The sequence below is a fragment of the Cryptomeria japonica genome, chromosome 7, assembly GCF_030272615.1.
Source record: "Cryptomeria japonica chromosome 7, Sugi_1.0, whole genome shotgun sequence".
NCBI lineage: Eukaryota > Viridiplantae > Streptophyta > Pinopsida > Cupressales > Cupressaceae > Cryptomeria > Cryptomeria japonica.
The window spans coordinates 175,412,813-175,435,219 of record NC_081411.1 but is presented as its reverse complement, the minus strand read 5'-3'; the positions used below and the strand labels follow the sequence as shown (position 1 = coordinate 175,435,219).

The 22,407-nt window shown below is 34.1% G+C and overlaps 1 protein-coding gene across 8 annotated transcripts in view; it reads right to left on the bottom strand.

Moving 5' to 3' along the window:
• Positions 1-22,407, bottom strand: part of LOC131062391 (ABC transporter I family member 1) — a 91,044-nt gene that overhangs the window by 49,327 nt on the left and 19,310 nt on the right. For 2 of the 8 annotated variants that reach the window (XR_009358463.1, XM_059209033.1), the window contains 3 exons: positions 7,356-7,458; positions 5,559-5,610; positions 3,809-3,858 (listed from right to left, as the gene is read on the bottom strand). Coding sequence is in view for 2 of the 8 variants with exons in the window: in XM_059209036.1 (XP_059065019.1) it covers positions 3,832-3,860; positions 5,559-5,610; positions 7,356-7,458 (184 nt within the window). In the remaining 6 variants the exon portion in view is untranslated. Of the gene's footprint in view, positions 1-3,808; positions 3,861-5,558; positions 5,611-7,355; positions 7,532-22,407 lie in introns of all 8 variants that reach the window. The other 6 variants (XR_009358464.1, XM_059209035.1, XM_059209036.1 and 3 more) reach the window with 5 other exon arrangements.

Here is a 22,407-nt window from a genome sequence, read left to right as displayed (position 1 = left end):
GAAAATCATGTTGTTGACCTTGATTCTTGATTTTTCCAACTTTAATCTTCTTTGGGAGGCAAACATAGGTCGTTCTTTTTGCATCTCCATCTTGGTCCTGACTTTGGCAGGGGGGAAAGGAGTGTTTTCAAGAATTTCGCTCTGGACCCTTTGGAAGGGTCAGGAGCGAAATTCATCTATTAGTCTAAAATCCTTCATCTCATCCACCTTTACTCACCTCCTAAGACTTAGAACATGTCAAAATACTTCCATACATGCCTTAGGACTCAAAATTTGGCCTTGATAAGTGAGAAATTGAGGTTTAAGGGGATTTTCGCTCTGGACCCTTTGGAAGAGTCAGGTGCGAAATCCCTATCCTTGGCTAGTTTCTCACCTAGGTTCACTTCATTCTCCTCCAAACTTGATCAAATCAACTTCCTTCTATTGCAATCCAGACAATCCATCATCCAACTGGGTCTAGGCAAGGTCAAACTAAGTTTTTGAGGCCAAAGGAAGGCAAAATGGAGGATTTCGCTCTGGACCCTTTGGAAGGGTCAAAAGCAAAATTCTCCTCCCAAGTTGATTTTCATCACCTTAAGGTCTAAAAACTCATCTTCAAGGAAAATATGCATCAAAACCTACCAAACCATGCCTTAGAAGTTCCAAACTTGGTCAAACTAAGAAGCAAAATAGAGGAAATATGAATTTCGCTCTGGACACTTTGGAAGGGTCAGGAGCGAATTTCAAGTTTGAGCTCAAGTCCTGGCTTCATTTTCACCTTTCTTCATTTACACAAGTGCTTTTACCTTCATTCAAGGCTAGGAATGGGTTAGCTCATAGTTTGGGTCAAGGTGGAGTGTCCTATGGAGAAATTCGCTCTGGACCCTTTGGAAGGGTCAGGAGCGAAATTCCTCCTTTTAGGCTTAATTCATCTTCTTTTCAACTTGACCTTGCCCTAGGCTAGATATTTGATCCATTTCCTTCCATGTCCTAGCCAAATTTGCCCAACTTAGACCCTCAAAAGACAAAATTCCCTCATCAAGATTCAATGACCTCCTGACATCATAAGCAACAAGAGCAGAAACTAAGCTTAAGGGAGACTTTCAAATAAACCCTAATTCAGGAGCATCATGGACTCACCCTGACCTAAGCAAAGCCTGCTATCCAATGACCCCCCTGACAGCACTCATCACACAAAGGCTAACAAATAAAACCCTAAAAGACCTAGAAAACAGACCCTAGAAAGCAAAGAAGTAGGGGTCCCCATTTGCAATGGGGCGATGTGTGAATATGTCACAACAATAGGGTGTGCAGATAAGCCGGACTGCGTGCAATTGGAAGGCTTCTTAGAATGTACAATCAAAAATATTGGATGAAAAAAATATTGTTGTAGTAAGGAGTTGAGGAGCTGAAATACAAAAAAAAATAGTTTCAGTAATATTTAGTCTATATTTTGGATCAAAATAAAAGTTTTTGTTTCTTTTTATTAGAAAATATATTAAGACATGCGAGCAATTGTTGAAGATCAAACCTTTTTATTCAAGAATGCATGATTTTTTTTCAGAATGTTCGTTGATAGCTCTATATTATAATCTTTGCAAGTTATTGTCTTACGTATCTAAAAATCTGATTCACAAAAGTGTACGTTTTCATATTTCAACTACTGTCAAACTTCTTAATTAACATTTTAATTTGCTTGATTTCGCAAGTTCACAAAGTCCGGCATGCAGTATTTTGTCAATCACTTATGTAGTGCACGTAGTATTTTGTCAATCACTACTGGAAAACTTTTTCAATCACTTATGTAGTGCACGCAGTATTTTGTCAAACCCCAATGACTTGAAACTATTTTCAATCTCTTCTATAAGGTTCAAATTCTGGCCCACTGCTCAACTTTTCCAGGAAAGCATTGTCTGAACATAGTATATCTACATGGAATTTAAATGTAGGTGGACAAGTAGAAACTCTTGCTTTTATGCAAATATGAACAAATAGAAATTCCTAACAAGTGAATAGATTAAAGTTTATTTATGTGCAATGGGCAATGGGCAATGTGATCTACCAGTAAGAGGTGGCATGTCAACAGTCATATACAGTACATCAATGTGCTGAATGCTAAGTGAAGTAGCGTACCATGAGATTGTAAGAGTGGTGGTCTGGTGGAATGGTAGACTTCTCCTTTGCAATGTCTATTGTTTCAACCATTTGTTTGTTGGCTATGTCTTGTTTTGGCTTATCTTTATTATGTATTGCAACTTTGTGACATCACAATGAGCGAGCGGTTTTCAAGTTTGAGCTAGGTAAAGATGTAGTTCTTTGGGCTGCTGAGCTTGTCATAGGCAAAGTAATTGTATTGTTTGTTGCAACATTCTATGAACCAATCCAATTTCGTTGACCATAATTACTTGGTTCAAAAGTCAGTGCATCTGGTAACAAGTCTAGGTTTCGTTGAAGAGTAGGAGGTAGTGTAGATGCACATGCAGCTGCATTAACTTGTATCAAAATAGGTTGCCTTGTATGCATATTAGCTATTAGTTGTTGTTTTTGTAAAGTGGTTCATAATGACAATGACGTGAGTTGTGTTGAAAGCAAATCAAGTTTATATTTTTTTTCTGTTATGTGCAATTGCAATATACCTTATCTTTGGGTTGTTCAGTTGCTTGCCATACGTATATAGTTGCATGAAATATGTGTGAAAGCTATAACAAACAAAATTCAGAACCTTCAAGTTTGCTTTCTGCATATGGTATTCCAATCTTAGAAATGAGTGATTGCAATTGCAATAGACAATTGTTCTTTGTTATAGTAGGTTTCTCATACATGTCAACACATGCCAATGCAAATTTGTTTTGCACTTTCAATGCATTGGCTAAATATTGGGCCATATACAATCGTAAAGCAATTGCATCAAATCATTCTTCAGTTAGGAAAGCAATAATAGCAAACATGCTTTCACCACATGGAGTAACAGATGTAGCAAGTCAGCAAAGTCCAAGTGTATCAAATGCATTTGCAACTGTACTCCACACATTATCTTATTTGTAACATGCAATAGACAATTGTGATTACATGCTTTGAAGGCAATTGTATGTGCTTATCCTTGAAAAGATAGGTTCATAATATCCAGTAGTTGGATTTGTATCATGGAAAAGAATTAATATTGTAGGATGGCGTGCATCTCTATTGAAATGCAAATATGTTTTTTTGCATCTCAGAGACCAAATGAATATGGGTATATTTAACCAGTGTGCTAACCATTGCACACAAAATATGTCACCCCAAAGTCCAACTTCACCGTTGGCATTGATTTTTGTTGCTGAAAGTCTCATTCCACATAGATATATATTTTTATCATGTATATTATGCAAATCATAAAATATTGTTGGATGTAATTCATGTTCAAAAGAGCTCAATGCTGCAGGACAACCATTGTGAAGACAATGTAAGAAATGATCTATAAGACCATTACGTAGTTCATTAGGTGTATATTTACAATGGAGCAAACCATGGACTGTGTCAAATGAGCAATCACCAACTATGTAGTTGAATGAGTCAGTTCGTAAACAATTTACCTTGTCTAGAGCCTCGTCAATTGATATCATAAGTGGTTGGTCATGTGATTTGTATGTTTCTACTGTAATTGGGTTTTCTGATGTATTTTGTTTGTTTGAACTAGTGTTTATAACCATTTTACTCGATTACTTACTTAGACTAAGAAGATTTTTATCTATAGTGGTGCCCACTTAGAAATATCGAATATAGACAAAGAGGAAAGCAGTTTATGTTTGAAGAACTGAACAAGGAGCAACTTTAAGAATTCATTACTAACCTTGAGCAGCAAGCATGTCGAAGCTAGAAGATTGTCCCATGCAAAAGATACTTTGCAAGACAAAACCACAATCACATTGTTAATCCGCATCAAAATCAGAATTTTTGAAAAAAAAAAAAGTGTTTCTAAAAAGCATTTATTTGCCAAACTTTCAGTTCTATAGAGGAACATATAGCTATGACAAGTTGTTGTGCTGATTCATTTGGCTAACTATGAACTTTTCAAATAATACCATAAGATTTCAATAATCTCATAAATCAATACCATTTGATTTCATTTCAAAAGCAATAGATATATCACAATAACTAGACTATATTATAGGCATGAACATCAATAATGCTTACTGCTTAGATTTCATTTGTTCCCCTAAATGTTAAGGATTTTTTACACTAAATTTCAAAGCATAGTTGCTAAGATTAAAAACATGAGCAATAGGTTGTAGACATGAACATTGCATTTATCTTTAAAATCTAAATCAATGATGCAGTTTTTAAACAGTGCCATAAGACTTGAATAATCTCATAAATCAATACCACATGGTTTCATTTCAAAAACAATAGAAAAATCACAATAACTTCTTTTCTATTAATTTTTTTGGTTTTTGGTTAAACTAGTAATAGCAATGGACTGTAGACCATCAAATAGGTACTTTAAATATGTCCCATGAATTTCTCTAAATGGTTGCTGGTCCTATAATAAGTAAGAATAGTTACTAGGGAAATCTAGCATGAGAATGTGCACATAGCTGCAAAGAACATTTATACAGGGATCTCGTAGATATAAAAAGTATAAGTAATGAGCTGCAATTTTTTGGGACAACATTTATATACAAATGCCATAGAAATAAAAAGTATAACTAATAAATGTATACTACCAACACGTACAACTAGTCAGTGTTCTATTGTGTATGGAACCTTAAGGTGATTTCGATGCTTACAAAGGAGGAAAACCATTTTTTCCTAGAAATCTAATTTGGGATACATGGTCTAACAACTATGTAATATCTTATCTTTTATTTGGAAAAGAACATTAAAATTATGCTAATGCTCTTGATTGAATGAAATCATTCAATTGGTGAAAATCGTAGCAAAAGCTAAAAGATAAATAAGAAAATGTTTCTTATCTAAACCAATTAACTTGGCAAAGAAAGCAACATGACATGAAGTGAACTAGAGTACACTACAAGATGAGCTATCTGAAGCCTACAATTGTCTTCAAGCATCTTTAAATGTTGAAGAGCTTCACATTAATATTAAACTATCTTTGAATGAGCAAACCATTGTGTATTGTTATTGTCTTCAGACAACTTTAAATGTTGAAGAGCTTCACATTAATATTGAACTATCTTTGAGGGAGAAAACTATTGTGTACTGTTATTGATACCTCAGAAGTGTCACATCACCTATCAAATTAGCATGGAAAGCTACATCTCTCTAACTTATCAACACTGGTAGAAGCAAAGATATGACCTTAAGGTAATTTCAAAAGACATAGAGAAATTTACTATTATTCAGATATCACTTTAAAAACTGTATCTATTTCTTTATTAAAATTAAAAGAATTACACTACACTTGTTCAACAATCTCTCTCTCTTACAGAATACAAGAACTCTAGGATTTACAAATGAATAAACTCTATCTCAGTGAATTATTACCTAGGCTAGATGAAAAAAAACCAAAGCCTAATATTTTGGTCATATATGTTTGAAGAACAAATCAAAAGAAACAACTTTAAGAAATAGTTACTTACCTTGAGCAGTAAGCATGTGAAATTTGTAAGACTGTGTTGTGCAAAGGATACCCTGCAAGACGAAAACACATTTATATTGTCAATTCATATCACAATATTATCCTTTACTAAGAATGGAAAAATTCACAATGCTTGAAATAAAAAGAAGAAAAGCTGAGTTTGGGAATCCATTTTTCTCTATTGGGTGTTTCTTACCTAACCCACTTGTCTAATAATAAAGAAAAAAAAAATAACACAACTTCAAGGAAATTGAACCCCAATTTCCCTATATTCTACTAAAATTTATATGCCCCCGAATCCATTCAAAAAGCGTTGCATAATAAAACTATTAAAATACTGAATATCCCTATCAAACTCCATGGATGGTAAAGCCAGATGTATGCTCACTCAAGTTTTAGCCAAATGGAAAAAGGTAAAAGGAAAAAGAGGAAGGTTCAGGAATCCACTTTACTCCATTGTGATTTTTTTATCATACACACTTGCAAAATAATTACACAACTTCAATCTAAATGAGCCCTAGTGTCCTTGTATTCTGCTTAAATTTATAAATTTATAATCATATGATTCCATTCAACAAGGATAGCTATTATCCCTATCAAATTCACACGGGTTTCATTTAAAGAATACTTCATTCAATATTCAATACAAGACCTCAAATTCAATTAGAAATGCAAAATGTCAGTACAAAATGAATCTGAAAAATAAATAGGGAATGCATAGGATAGGCCTAATGCACCAGTAGGCAATGTAAGAAGGCTACAGGCCATGCTGATACTGTAATACTATTATGCAAACGGAAAATATGGAGCATGCCCAGGTTTTGTAACTGCCATGAAATGCAATGGTTGTAATATACACACAAATTTTGTCTGAGTTATTTGTTGCAACTGCGCAAACAGCCTTGAAGGTGAAACCCCTACCAGTTGCAGGGAAATAAGAATGGAATTGGTATTATGCAGATTTCTATCTACATTTGCAAAAAAGAGTCCCGAGCTTTAACCTATTAAGTGCACACCAATGGAAGGGTCAAATTGCATAGGATTATAGAATTTTCCCTACAAATATTTGATAGGCGAATGGCTGACTTGGTGGGAGGATGGTTTGCCCCTCGAAATTGTTTGTTGGGATCAAAGAGTAGTTGATGGGTAACAAGACCAGCCTGTAGTGGTGTGCAGACTTAAAAAATTCCTCTTAATCGTGGCTTAAAATTCATAAAGATCCCTAATGCAAGTGGACAACAAAACTGTCCAATCTGATGTTGATTTGCTGGATAAAAAAATTCATATGCATTACATAAACCACTCAAATTCCTGCCATTGTTGTGGCGAATTTTGTGGACACGGAATATAAAAAAAAAAAAAAACATTTCTCCTCTTCTGCTTCGTTTCAAGCGAGAAATCTATGATTTTATAAGGAGATTTTTTCTCAACACAGGGACGACATTGAGGACAAAGTGTCTGTGCAGAAGGATATCAGTAGCCTTAGCCTATGCATTGGCCATAGAGCCAAAAGTATTGAAAATGAAAATTCTTCAAATTAAGTCACAGTAAACAAAGCTCCTGCAAAAAAGTCTAGATACTGTTCTCTAAAACCCCTGTCAGTGAACAAATAAATAAATGAACGTCTCAGGCAATAATCAACGATTCAGGAAAATACCCACATTAGTAATAACCATGAAGTTGAGCAATAAAAAAATAGGGATTTTAATTAAAAAAAACAAATAATGAAATTTTTTACTAACAAAAACAGAGAAATAATGGTAGCTTTCTGCAACTAAGAATTGCTGACAAATCATACCTGGATTCTTAGGAAACTTTTCGCAAACAAAATGTTCTGCTTCCTTAAATCTTTCACCCCTGCCAAATGAGAATGCAACAAAATTGCAGAAGCAATGAACGCACTGTGTAGTTTTTTTTAATGAATGACACAAATATTAAAACTGCCACAAATGCCCACTGGAGTCATTAAAAAACCTGTAAAAAATCACAAATATTTTTGGGAAAAAAAATATATAATAAACCCCACCAAAAAATCAAACATCCAATTATAAGTCAAAAAATTAACTAGTAATCGCACCTTAATGTGCAATGGTAGGCACAGGGTATCTTTGATATTGTATTTAAGTTAGTTTTGGATGTTGAACAATATATGCAATTAACACTCTAATATTCTTTTATTTGTACAAATTATTTTTGCGCACTCTTTTGAATTGGAAGTAACTAATAATACGATGGTGTTACGAACAAGGGAAATTATCGTATTGTAAAACTTGTACCTGTAGAGTATGAAAACAAGATATAACTAGAAAGTCAAAAATTGTAGAACTTTTGTTACATGCTTGATTGTTTAACATTGATTATTGAATATTTGTAGATTTAGTAATTAATATTTTTTTAAAAGAACTATTTGTTGAATTGTTTGTAAGTTGAAAAAGTCTAGATTTAATGTATACATTATAAAGATACAAAAACAAGTGATGTATTGAACAAACCTGGAGATCTTTTCACTTGTAGTAATAATAGAATAGTATTACGAATAAGTGTTCAATTATCCTTTTGTATAATTTGTACCTGTAGAATATGGAAAAGAGATATAATTAGAATTTGAATATTGTACAACTTTTGTTACATGCTTGTTTGTTTAACATTGATTATCAAATATTTGTAGATTTAGTAATTCAAACAAAATTAAAGGAAGTATTTGTTGAATACTTTGCAAGTTTAAAAAGTATGGTTTTAATGTATACATTTTAAAGTTACGGAAACAAGTTCTTGAGTGAACAAACCTGGAGATCTTTTAACTTGTGTTTGTAGAACTAGTATTTGATAATGCTAGCAATCGCTCCTCCTCTTGTTTTTGACAAGCAACATATGGGTTGGTTTGCATGCATGAATATCTTTCGAATGTGAAGGTGGGGTGTATGCGGAGACTTGTGAGTTCATGAACTCTTGAGATAGCTATGAATGTCAATCCTTGATGATCAATGTTGCCGATGTCGATTGTTGCTCGTTGGAGTGTGAGCCCCTGTGATTTGTGTATAGTTAATGCCCATGCCATTTTTAGTGGTATTTGACGGCGAACACCACGACTCGCAGGGGTTATAGGAACATTTTTTGGTTGATTGTGATCCCACATTGGTCCTTTGTAATTTTTGAAGTGAACAACAACAAATAATGGAAGTTGAGGTGGCCTTTCTCCATGTCTATATACAATTGCTTTGACTTTTCCAAGTGCACCATTTACAAGCCACGTTTCCACCCACAAATTTGAACATAACATAACCTTTTGGCCAATACATAGGAGTATGTTAGATTCAAGTTCTTCTTCTTCTGGATTTGAGCATGTTGATCCCCTAAGTTGTTCTGCTATGGATAATGCTATTGGCATTGCTAAAGATAACAACACACATATGTGAAGATACAATTTCATTCATTGCAAATAGATGTATGGAGGATGAGAAATGAGATTTCTCTTCAGTTGTGAGTGAGGAGCTTGATCGTGACATTAGAAGTTGCCAATTTACAATTGTAGGCTCTGCATTTCGTAAATTTGAGAGAAGGGCAGGAAAACTAATTTGTGTTGGATCGTCTCCAATTTGATGATATATTTTGTTTAAAGTTATAACTGTTGTGAAAGAAAGCCACAGTATTCCCCCATAAGAAGTTGAAGCATACATAGGGATATCTTTGACTGGTGGTAGTTGCCCTAAGTCACTGAATAGCATGATTGATCATCCTCCAAATGGGATATGATTTTGGCTTGGGAATGCTTCACGCAATCTATTGTCAATTTGTTGTAGTAGCTTTGGGCCAATGAAACTCATTTCATCTATTAGAATGTATCGAATGAAGTACATGCTCTCTTGGAATGTTGCTAGCGTTTCTCCTTGTAAAGGGGCCATTTCTTTTATTGGTATTCTCAAGGCAGAATGAATCGTTGATGATTGTATGTTGAATGTTGTGATACCTGTTGGTGCAAGAAATAGTAGTGGTGATTGGCCAATTGATGTTGAGCTCATCAATGCGATCTTGATTCTTTTAATCAAGTGAGACTTTCTAGTTCCATTTGTTCCTTGAACAATTATCTTAAGTAGCAGCTGCAAAGTAATGGCTTATAGGTGTGAAACAACTATATCATATGCTTTTTTTTGTTCAATAGACAGGTGAAGTTAGTTGTTTTGATTGAGATCATAGGGAGCTTGAAATTTTGGCCAATTTGAGTCTATGAAAGTAGTAGCTATTATTTCTTCTTGTGGATTTACATGAGCCTCTCCCCAATCATGGTTGAGGTCAATTCCATGTCGACCAAGCATGTCAATTTCATCAATGTGCATAGGGAGACCTGTATATAGACTTGATAAGATTTTTCATTCATCAGGTATATCTTCTTGCATGCAGTCCTCCTAAATAGGTGGACTTGCAGTATTAGTTTCTTCATCTGGTTGCAGAGGTGTGTGCCACACATGCCATGGTTGGTAGTAGCAAGAGAAAGTTGCCCATTTTTCCATAACTTGGTCATTTGACGTACCAATATCATTATGAATGTTGCGAAATGGATGGTATAGTAGTAGTTCAGTCCAATTGGATGCTTGGAAAGCTTTTGTCATCTTTTGTTGGGATGCTTGTGAATCATGGAGTTACTTGAACAATGGCTGGTGTGGATTGTTCTTTCCATTGGTTGTGTTTGCGAGATGCTTTGAAGGTCCACTTTTGAGTGACTTGAATAAGTGACAATGTTTCTAGATGTGTAGGTTGTGCCATGTAAGCATCTATATAACTTGGGGACGTGGTTGTGGATGTGGGTGAGATTGAAACACGTTGAAAGTTTTTTCGGTTTACATTTAAAGAAACAAATGTCCTGCTACATATGGAGAGTGGTAATTTTAACAGAAGGTGGCAAGTCTCTTGAGCACCAATGTCTCGATCTACAAGAGTATCAGTAAGCATTTTTTGAAAGTCAATTGGGGCAGGTTTGTCAGGCTCAAAATTGGTTGAAATGCGAGATACCATAGCATGGTATGTTTCAGATTTTTGTTTGACTTTTGCTACATATTTTGCGATATAATTTAGAACTATATTTATTGAGAGAATAGGTTGGCAATCTACATTGGCCCTCCAAATAGAGAGTATAGATGGGTTGTGAAGATTCAAGCGGTCATCATTTCTTGTAGGAGTATGTTTAGGTTGGCCATTGTCATCATTGGAGAGGATTGATTTGTCTTGCATGTTCCAAGGGGCTTTATAACAACAAACAAGAGATGTCCCTTTTTTCCTGAGACAAGTTTGTAGGGTGCACTTTGTGTGGTGTTGTACACAGTTTTCCAATTCATTGTAGTCAGTGAAAGGGTCTGTTGTCATTATCATTCTTGTGTCCATCAAGCAAGGATCATCAATAGGAGATATGCGAATCATTATGTTTCTTAATTCAATGGTTTTTGGGTTCCATGTTGAGACATATCTATCAATGTAGTCAAGTGCATTTTGTACTGATTGAATGTTATTTCATTGTAATTTTTCAAAGTCAGGTGCTTCATGGAGCCAAATGAAACCATGGATATGTGCAGATACTCTGTGTTGCCACTCATACTTGCGAAAGGAATTTTTAGTGAGTAATATAAGTAACAAGTGTTGTAGTACAAGATTACAATAGTTTAAGAATTATACCTATACCAATAGTCTTTTGCACCAAGGATTTTTTCCAAGACCTCTTTACGAAATGTTGTAAATTTGTGGTGCATGTATATTGCAGTAAGGTGTGGGTTTTGAACTATATTTTGTATCCTCCATCTAGAAGTTGCATATGGATTTGTAGGTGCATTGGATGGCATGATACTATGCAAGTCTGGCCATTTTGTATCTGTTGCACTGAGGGTGAAGCATAGTGTTGGGCAACCAATCTAAATAACCATGTCTGAGAGCTCTCCTCTATGTTGGTTCCAGAACGAGCGTGTGCCACGAATTGATGAGGTAAACCGCATGAGTTGGTCAGCAAGCTTGTCATCAGGCAAGTCCTTTAGTCTTTGGTGTAGATCAGAAATCGTTGTTGGTAGAGAATCATCTAGTTGTCTTTGCACAAAAATAGAGGATGTGGCTTAACTTTGATGACACATCGGTATGTTTAGTATGAAGTATCTAAATCGTGGGTGTTGCCCAAATCTATTATCATGGTATCGTAGAAGATGTAGAGCATATTTGTGTAACTTAACTTCTTTGATGCGTTGTTGTTTGAATATGGTGCTTCCTTTTGGAAACAAAGTGGGAAATGACATTGCAAATAATTCTTCAGTGGTGTATTCATATAGGGGGGATGGAGAAATGGGTGGCCAATTTAGAGTAGGAATTGATTGTCATTTCCCTAGTTGTAGTAAAGAGCGCACCTCTTCAGCGTCTCTAAGTGCAGGTGGAATATTTGTCACAAATGAAGATTGTGATTCTATGTTCTCTTGTAATGTGTCATCCTCTGTAATATATGATTGTGTGAACTCTGCATCTCTTGGATCAGTGGTTGAAGTTGTTGCATATAGAAGGTATGAGATGTCAGTAGAGGCAATGGGTAAAGATGTTAATGCAAGTTCATCTAACTTTACATCTTTATAATATGGGTCATTGATTATCTTATATTTCAATGGTTCATGAAAACAATCTCTACTAACATAAAATTTATATTTTTGTTGCCCAATGCTTTCCCTGTTTACTATTATTATATCCAATTCATGTATAAGCCTTGGCAAGTAGGATGCAATTGTAGTAATATCTTGAGGAAAAAAAATAGTGTGGCCACTATATTTGAGTTGCCCTCCCCTAGCATAAGTAACTTGAAGTATTGGGCTAACCCTTGCATTTAACATCTCTTCAATTTGAGATAGTCTTTGCAAACAAATAGGTTGTTGATCAGGATCCATATTGTTCCATTTTGAGAATCGATGACCCTTTTTTTCTAATGTGCATCTTTAACAAGTAGTTATTCCATCACATTTCTTAGTTTTGAAGCCTAGATATCTTTCCATACAAACCAAACATGTTGACATGTTTGAGAGGCTATCCAACTTTGAACGAAATTTATTTCTAGCAATGTAATAATTTTGAAAGAAAGGCGATGGAGGTTGCATTTGGGCAAAAAGGTTGGGCTCAATTATTTGTTGTAATTGAGGTGGATGTGATGGTAGACAAAAAGGATTGTTAGATGAAGAGAATGCATATGTGGAAGATTCATCAGGAAGGATGCGTTGGTTTTCTCATCTTCTTTTGTTAATACTATATTTTCTTGCATGGTACTGTATGCGTTGCATTTCATTTTGGCGAGCATGCTTTTCTTGCATCTTTTTCATTGTGTTCTTCCATTTGAAGTTCCTTTGAGAATTAGGAGAATGTGATCTATCTGTAAATGATGATCATGTAAATAGTATATATATTAGGAATGAAATAATGTGAATTGAAAGCATCTAGGTATTTGTTAGAATTATTTTTTGTGTTATTTTACAAAAAAATCTGCATGCATAATTTTAAATAATTTGGTCAACTATTATAACCAAACTTACGAGACAATACAATGTGGCATATAATTCAAGTAACACAAAATGTCTTGATACATAAGATTAGAAAAGAGTTTAAATACTTGCTATGTAACCAATGTAAATAATAATAAGGCTCCTAATAAATAATTGTTATCAATCTACTTCTAGTTTCTCTTGAACTAATGCCAAATCCTTTGCAAAATTATAAAGAAATAAACTAACTATTTCTTCCACTTGAAGCAATGTTATGTTTATCTTAAGATGGATCTTACAAATCATAATCTTATCAATTTAAAATTTTGCAAGAGAGCTAATGTTTTCTCCTAAAATTTACTTCAATTTTATAACAAAGTGATCATAGGAGAGGTTTGTTGAAAACTCATTTTCTTAATAAAGTTAATAATCCTATAAATGAGACATCGAATTCTAACTTTATTCAATTTACATAGATATGCAAACCTAATTTGAAAGGACATAGGTGCCAAGCTATTATATATAAGCTTAGGACATAACAAGTTATGGAAATAGAACTTTGTACATAACAAAAAGTAAGAAATGTTTTGAGGTACAAATCAATATATGACTGTAGTTCCACATGTACTAAGATTTAAATGCAATCAAGCTAAAGCAACTTAACAACCGTAATAATGATGTTTTGTGTTTCGTGCCCACCAAATGGGATCATTTTGATTTTGAGATCAAGTAGAAACTGATAATTGATTACATTGTCTAAGATTTATTTAGCACCATCAGGCTCTGCTAGTAGAAGTTGAAAATCTTTTGCGCCAACACCCAACAAAGTCTGGTCCTTCAAATGCGATAACTTTAATGAGTTCACCTGTTTCATCTTGCAAGTCGATTTTTAGCATATAGCTAAAATCAAATTCAAAGAGATCAATAGAACACTTCGGGCATCATAATGTATTTGGTGAAGTCTGGATTACTTTTTTGTTGTATTTTTTATTGTCTACAATATGAGGACAAGAAAGGTAGTAAAATTTATCAACGTGGAGTTTTGAGATAGTGGCCTTTACACACACATTCTCCTCCTCAGAAATGCTTCTATTTTTTATAGAAGAAATAACTTGTACATTTTTTAAGTTGTGGGAGGAAAGGTGGCTCTTTGACAATAAAAGGGAATGATGGTCAATTTCTTTGGTAGCATACCATGTTTGCAATGTTGACGCTTCCAATATTTTGGGATTGATTACAATTGTAGTGGAAAATATGGTGTCAATTTCTTTTCCATGCTAGGAAATTATATAAGCAGATTTGATTAAAAGGGTTGGGCGAGTTGTTTCTATGGACATTTCAGAGTTTTGGTTACCTTCAATCTGACAATGACGAGCCCAAAGTGTAACTTCAACAATACAATTTGAGGTGTCTATGATTGTAACAATACATTTTGTTGTTTCGCTGTCATCTCTTTTGCATATGATTGATGTTGTAGAGATAGATACAAGAATTCCAATGACATCTACAAGGTGATTAATAGGTAATGATTCCAATGAATCTATGCTATTTATATCAAAGCTATGCATTAGTATGGTAGAGTCTATGGATGTGGATGTAATTATGGTAGATGAGTTGTGGAGGAATATTTAAAAAGGGTTTGTGGAGCTACTATATTTGGTGTTGGCAACTTTAACATGATCATTGAAGATCACATAAAGACTATCAGATTGAATAACATGGTAGAACTCATCAACAAGTTCATTGAAACAAGTCACGTGTATTTCAGTTCCTACATTGTCAATAAAATCAAAGCCAAAAACTTTCCCATCACGTCCAATATTTTTATATTCATGGATGGGACCCTCAATTGACCATTGCTTATGATACGGGCTCAATGTTTTGATGGGGATTATTGTAAAAGGGGACAAGGTTTGTTCATATGTAGGCCTTCTAGATTGTTGGAGGGAACATTTTCCAGATGGATCAGATTCGGGTGGGTTTTGAGAGCTGCTTGATGGAATGAATTTGGTAGCTTGTAGAAGAGGAATTGGTGTTCCAACTATTTTTGCATTATTTAAAATTATTTTCAAGCTATTAATTGCAATAGCCATGCAATGAAAGGAGATTTAAATTTAGTAAGGAGATATAGATGAATAAATGAGAACTTCAAAAATAATAGTATGCAATTGTGGGCATACGTGAATTTGTGGAACTTCTTGCAAGTATATTCGCTCAAGCAAATGATGGAACCTTTGACTAAAGCATACTCCAAAACAAGCTTGTTGAATTGGTCAGGAAGTAGAGAAGGATGTGTATGTACACCATCAGAGAGGTGTAATCGATATTTCACATTCGCATATCGTTGTTTTATGGACTCTACACATGTTACCTGTAAAGAAGGATCATAAATAGACATGCCTGCAAGAATGTTGGCAATTGCATTTGTAGTTAATGTTGTCATTGTGGCAAATGTTTTCCTGTAAATCATTTGATAAATTTTATTTATTATTTATAGTTAGGTATATAGACATAAATAATAATAAAAAATAAAAATCCGAATCTAAGTAAAAATGAAAAATATATAAGTAAATGCAAAGTTAACCTATATGGAAATATTAATTTCTAAAATTTATAATAAATAAATAGTAATTTGAAAACTTAATAAGAAATAATACATTCATTTAATTATTGAATAATTTAAAAAATAGATATTTATTGTTTCTACTCATCCTCTCCTGCCTTGCATATGGTTCCTACTTTTTATAGGGTAAAACTTATTTTAATTAGATCATAGTGCACAAGAACTCACATCTATTTATGTTGTGGATGAACTTGAGGAAATAAAGCATTTTTTTTTTTTTTACATAATAGAATTTTTATTTTTTTATTTTATTTTATTTTATAAAATACTCTCACAAAATTATAAAATAGTTTTCAATCTTGTTTTATAAAATGACAAATTGTGATAGATTGAAAATAACAATAAAGAGGGAAAAAAACATGGAATGAGCTCAAACTATTATAATTTACTATGATTTATTTCTATTTTTTCACTTAAATCTCTATCCACTAGTAAAACTTTTATTTATTTAATTAAAAAAATCTTTCTCAATCCCAACTGGCCAATGAGGAAAAAAGAATGGTTGAGTGACGAGGAAAATAGGATTAATTAAATTTTGTGAATTCAATATCCATACACTAGTAAAACTTTTATTTATTTATTTATTTTTATATAAAATTCTCTCACAAAATTATAATATTATTTTAAAAATAGATACTCTGCTTTATTTAATTTTTTATAAAATTCTCTCACAAAATTATAATATTATTTTAAAACTCGATACTCTGCTTTGCTTAAAAAAATCTTTCTCAATCCCAACTGGCCAATGAGGAAAAAAGAATGGTTGAGTGACGAGGAAAATAAAATTAATTAAAATTTGTGAATTCAATATCCATCCACTAGTAAAAATTTTATTTATTTATTTAATTTTTTATAAAATTCTCTCCCAAAATTATAATATTATTTAAAAATGGATACTCTACTTTATTTATTTATTTATAAAATTCTCACAAATTATAATATTATTTTAAAAATGGATACTCTGCTTTGCTTAAAAAAAATCTTTGTCAATCCCAACTGGCCAATGAGGAAAAAAGAATGTTGAGTGATGAGGAAAATAGGATTAATTTAAATTTGTGAATTCAATATCGATGGTCATGACAAGTTCAATCGTCTTGCATCAATTTTTAGAAGATGTAAACCGTTGATCTTCAGAGTTAACTCAATTACTTCAAATAGGGTACGCCTTCGGCGTAATAAATTTCAAAACAATTTAATAGAAACAAAAATGAAACTTTATAATAAGCTTAAATTTTTTACCTTGCACGATTATCAAAACATGCTAATGCCTTTTTTGGGGGGAAGTTGAAAACATTAGTTACCTGCTTAAGGCAGGGACTAATAAATGGAATTCAACTGTTGCGTTAGTTACCTGCTTAAGACAAGGACTAACAAATGGAATCCGATGGTTGCGTTAGTTACCTGCTTAAGGCAAGGACTAACAAATGGAATTCAATGGCTGTGTTAGTTACCTACCAATCGACGGGAACTAATAAGAGGGGCCAATCAGAAAAAGAGAAAGCTTGTATGAAATTTCCTTTTAAAAATATGAATGCTACAAACCATAGGAAAATCAGCTTATTTTCCTATCGACACAGATTTCAAGAAGTCATTAATATGCAAGGAGGGAGGTCAAAACATTAGTCTTTGTCTATACAGACATGGACTAAAAATAACTTTTTAAAAATAGAGGTCAACTTGGCAAGCAAAAGTTGAGACCCAAAAGCAAAGTTGTATATATGGTTGATTTCCAACTTATTTAATGATTTTCCCTATTCCTATACAAAATGAAAGGTCTTGACTACCATTGCAAATCAACTTGATTCAACTTTCTATTTCATTATTTTTCCTTTTCTTCATTTTCTAACAATAGCTGACGTACGTATTTTAAATATAAAACATTAAGTCTTAAACTGATTAAAAATAATTATTTAGAAGTATTTCAAACATGACCATTAAGTTATGATCATATAATCTATATGAGATGAGATTATAAACAATTATCAATACTAATAATTATTTAGATACATTAGGCTTATCAATTTCAAAACCTATCAATAGTGCTTGGGAGAGGCATTTGTCAGAGTCTTCTACTATCAAAGGGAAGGTCACCCCTCCTCTTCAAATCCCCTTAACACCCCTCTTGCACTCAACACTCAAACTTCTTCCTCCCCACCTCTCTCTCCTAACCATCCCCCTCACTAGTCTACAAGCAACCCTTTTAAAGACACAGTGATAGGTTTGTAGTCTAGAGCCTTTAAAAGGAAAAAGGAAACACGTCGACTTGGAAAAAACTTATCTATTGAATCTACTTTGCCATCTCAAATTAACAACTTGGCAATAAATCAACCAAATCACTCATGTTAAGAATCTCTTGGTGAAGATTCCCTTATGGAATCCCTTGAAAATGATCCTAATAAGGATGTCCAAACTAGCATGCATATGAATCATTTTAATGTGTTGCAATCTATTGAGGAAATCCTCCCAGACTAAGCCCAATGAAGTGTAAAATTCAATTATGGAACGTGCAGGGCTTGACCCTCCCCGCTCGTAAATATCATATGAAAAATTCTATCCAAGTTAATCATATTGATGTACTTATTCTACAAGAAGTGGAAGTTGGCTCAGTTTATCTAAATTCTACCCTTGCTTCCATTTGGCCAGATGCTCACTTTCTCCATACCAATTATGTTGACGGTGGTGTTGTTGTTGTTTTGGCGCTTGCTTTGTGGCTAGCTAACCATATTATGGATTTTGGAATCAATCTTAAGAATCATTGTGTTTGGGCTACTATTCTCGTAGATAATAGGCTCATGGGGTCTTGCTTGATTTATGCCCCTAATCCTCCAATTAGGAGAACTGCTCTTTAGGAGTGGCTTCACACTTATCTTCCCAATGTCCAATAGCTCTTGGGAGGATATTTCAACAAGGTAGAGCATCTATATGGCCATAATTGGGAAGATTTTTCTCCCCTTTCCCAATTTGAATTTGAAGCTTGGATGCTAGTCAAAAAGTTCCCTTAGTGTACATGATCCACTTTTGGGAAAAAATAATCTTCACTTGCCTCACCAGTTCACATTGAATAACTACAAAGAATGACCCTTAATAAAAATGAGTCAATTGGACCGCTTCTATATTTCTCCTAATTGCTCCATTTTCCCTTCACCTAAAGCTCATATGGTTTCTTTAGACCTCTCAGCCACTCTTTTTGACCACCTTCCCATCTTTTCCATTCTATCCCTCTTGAATTCCACTCCTCTTTCTCCTGACATGTCCTACAAGTTGAATGTTTCTTATCTCAAAAACCAAGATTGCATAGATGGCCTCATGGCTATTTGGAATGTTGAACCCAAACCACTTCAAAACAATTGGATTAGCTAGTGGGGGAGAACTATTGTCAGGTGTACTTCCTTCTTTCATGACTATGGGTGGAGAGCTACTACAAAATATTGCAGACTAGAGAAACTGCTTAAAGGACAACTAGAACATGATAGGTCACTCTTGGTTTATGATCCATGCAATATCTCTCTTCAATGAAATATGGCGAATGTTGAAAATATGCTTTGAAAAATAGCTAATTACAAAGGAAAAGGTGCTCAAATTTGTGTCCATCTGTAGTGGATTAAGGACGGTGACCATGGGTCCAAGTTTTTCTTTCAATATCTTAAGCACAAACAAAAAGTGGATCACATCTCTATAATTAAATATGTTGATGGATCCTTGCAAAATAGTCACTCTGACATTAAAATACCTTTTATGAACACTTCAAAAATCTTTTTACTAATGATTCAGCTAATAACATTATTTTCCCCATCCTCGAGGAGAGTATTGTTGGTGTAATGTTGTAAATTGTCACTGGGCCAATTTACACCTCATGTTTGTGCCCCTACTTTAGCGTGTCTCCCCCTCATCTCCTATCCAGGTCCGTTCAATGTCTTAACTCTAGTTTTGATGCCATATACACCTACCAAATGACTCTTTGGAGGGGTATCCTCCTCTCTAGGCCTAAATTTGGGTCCCTGATTGAGGAGGACTAGGGCGCTAGTGCCCTTGTCCCCCTCAATGGGGCCCAATTTTCAAGAGAAGGAGGGGACCTATCTCTCCAGTGGGAAATGAAATCGGTGGCTCTATATGACCATTGGAGGTTGGTCTAATCGGTGAATTGACCTAGATCCTCATATATAAAGACATTTAGTCAATTCATTTCAATCTAAGTCTCCATATCCAAGCAATCAAACACTCAAGCATTGAAGCATTCATTATCAAACTTTTCCAGAGATCTTCAAGGCTGCATATTCTTCATTCATCCATTGTGGGGCAAAATTACATCATTCATATGCAAGAACGTGTTTGTGATTAGGGTTTTGTCATGTTCATGCCATTTCATACAACATATGCGATTACATTCAAGAAGCAAAGCATCATTATTAGTCATTGCATATATGAGGTATATCTTTCCATAATTTATTTTATTATTTGTAATATTTCATTCAAGGTTAATTCCTAAATTGGGGTTTGACTTAGGCAAACTCCTATTCCCAACCTATTTTGCCTTCTTTCTGTGTGTAGGAAGTAGGTACGAAGCTACGCTCTTCAAGATAAACTTTATTTACAATGACGAGCAGATCCCCCTTTGGACGATGAAAAGTTTGGAGGACCAATGCAACGGGCATACCGGTCGTGACATTTCAAGAGCTCATTCTAGGAATAGATCCGCATACTCTTATATTACTCAGATCAAAGTTTGTGGCTAGATCCGACAACTGTAACTCACTATTTGCGCATTTTTACTTCAATTCCAACACATTACCCTAATTTCAACATTTCAACAATTCAAATTAAAAGAGAGCAATCAATCCAATCTAGTAAACCTAATAAGCATTCCCAACCCTATCCTTGCTAATTTGTAGCTACATCAGGTTTACCCCTCTTTTAATGTAATGGTTCCTAAGTAAAAATTAGTGATTTTCCTATATCTAATTGTAGAAACCCTAATTTTACACCATTACATTTTGGTAAACCTGGCATCTTACACCTTTATTTCTGATTTATCTTCTTAGATCTAGTTATTTATGCATTTCAATTCAAATTTACATTTACAAGTTTAATTTCCAATTGAATTTCAAAAATTTAGTGGTTGAATTCACAAAAACCCTAATTTATCTTGGCTAATTGGATTTGTGGGTTGCATAATTTTTTAAATCAATTTTCAGATCTAATTTTACACACTTATAATGACATTTAATAGATTTGATTTATTTGCTATTTCACATATGATTACTTTTATTTTCTCTTATATTTATCATAATCACGTGTTGGATAATGGCTTCTTTCATTTCACTTTACTTCTTTTCATTCATAGGACTTTGGCACATTGCACTTTTATAATTTCCAAATTGCTTCCTATCAATCAATTAAATCTCAAAGCTTTCATCTATAGTGCATGTTGTCTTATGATGATACTTTTAGGGATATTCATTACGTATGTAGATCACTTAAAATCTTTTGTAGATCCTCATCCTAGAGATGATAATGAAAAACCTAATATTTGTACCTCTCCTAGGGTATCTAATGTGAATGAGGAACAAGCTAATACTCATATCAATGATCTCTCTAATGGAGAGAAAACATTGAAGAGAAACATGGCACCATCCTCTTCTCATACACTTGCCCTAGCACAAGGGGAGCATGGTAAAGATATTGGTGTTTTTATTTCTCTAGATCCACCTTATTCTCCTAGAGTCTATCTTAATCATCAAAACATTCATAGAGAAGATGATATGCATTTCATTCATGATCTATCTCCTAACATAATATTAAGCAAAGATGAGGCCTTAAATGATAAGGATCTTCCTTCCCAATCTACCAAAGAGGATATGCATGATGATAGAAAGGAAAATACTCTTCCACAAGATATTCCTTCTTCATCTACTCGTTCCTTTGTTCCCTCTAAACACACACTATAAATTTCAAAGAAATCCATTACAATGTTCCTCCTCTTTTTCAATTAAGAAATTCCTAGATATGTTGGCAATTGACACTCATCTGGTGATTTATGATGCTTGATTAATAGTTTAGGGTTGTCACTGATGGCAACTCTTCTTCAGATTCCTATCTGGTAATTACGGAGCTTGATATCTGGAAGAGGATGTGAATCGATAGCCAGTTAACAAATATTTCAGGTTGAGCAAAGCAGTTTTGGTCTGAAAGCTTTCTGGTAATTGCGGTGTCATGAATCGTGTATGGGATGATTGATCCGACATATAGACATCATTTTATCATCAATTTGGTGATCTGCATTTTTCTTTGGTGATCCGGTCAAGATGACATTTGACTACATGTTACATTAGCAGGCCGACTTGGTGAATGATCTATTTTGTGATTGTGGATATATAAGACTGGTGCAGAAGATTTTTTTATGTGTGGTATGAATTATATGCGAGTGAGTGGTGATCGAGAATCCTTTGGAGCACAGTTTCACATGCGCATTATTGATCTGGTAGCTGACTGAGATAGAAAACATAGCAGAGTTGCAGAGCAGATACAGTCAAATATTTGAGACTCAACCAGAACTCATCCAGACATTATTAGATGCTATTTTGGAGTTCTTTCATTGTATTTCATCATTATAATTGATCAGTAAGGCAGTGAGCCTTCTAGGGTTGTAGCCCTTATTGTATTTGAGCAATGAGCTCTAGGCAGTGTGCCTGAATGCCTGTGCATTCCCCATATTGTAATATTGTTTTGCTACTGGCCATAAT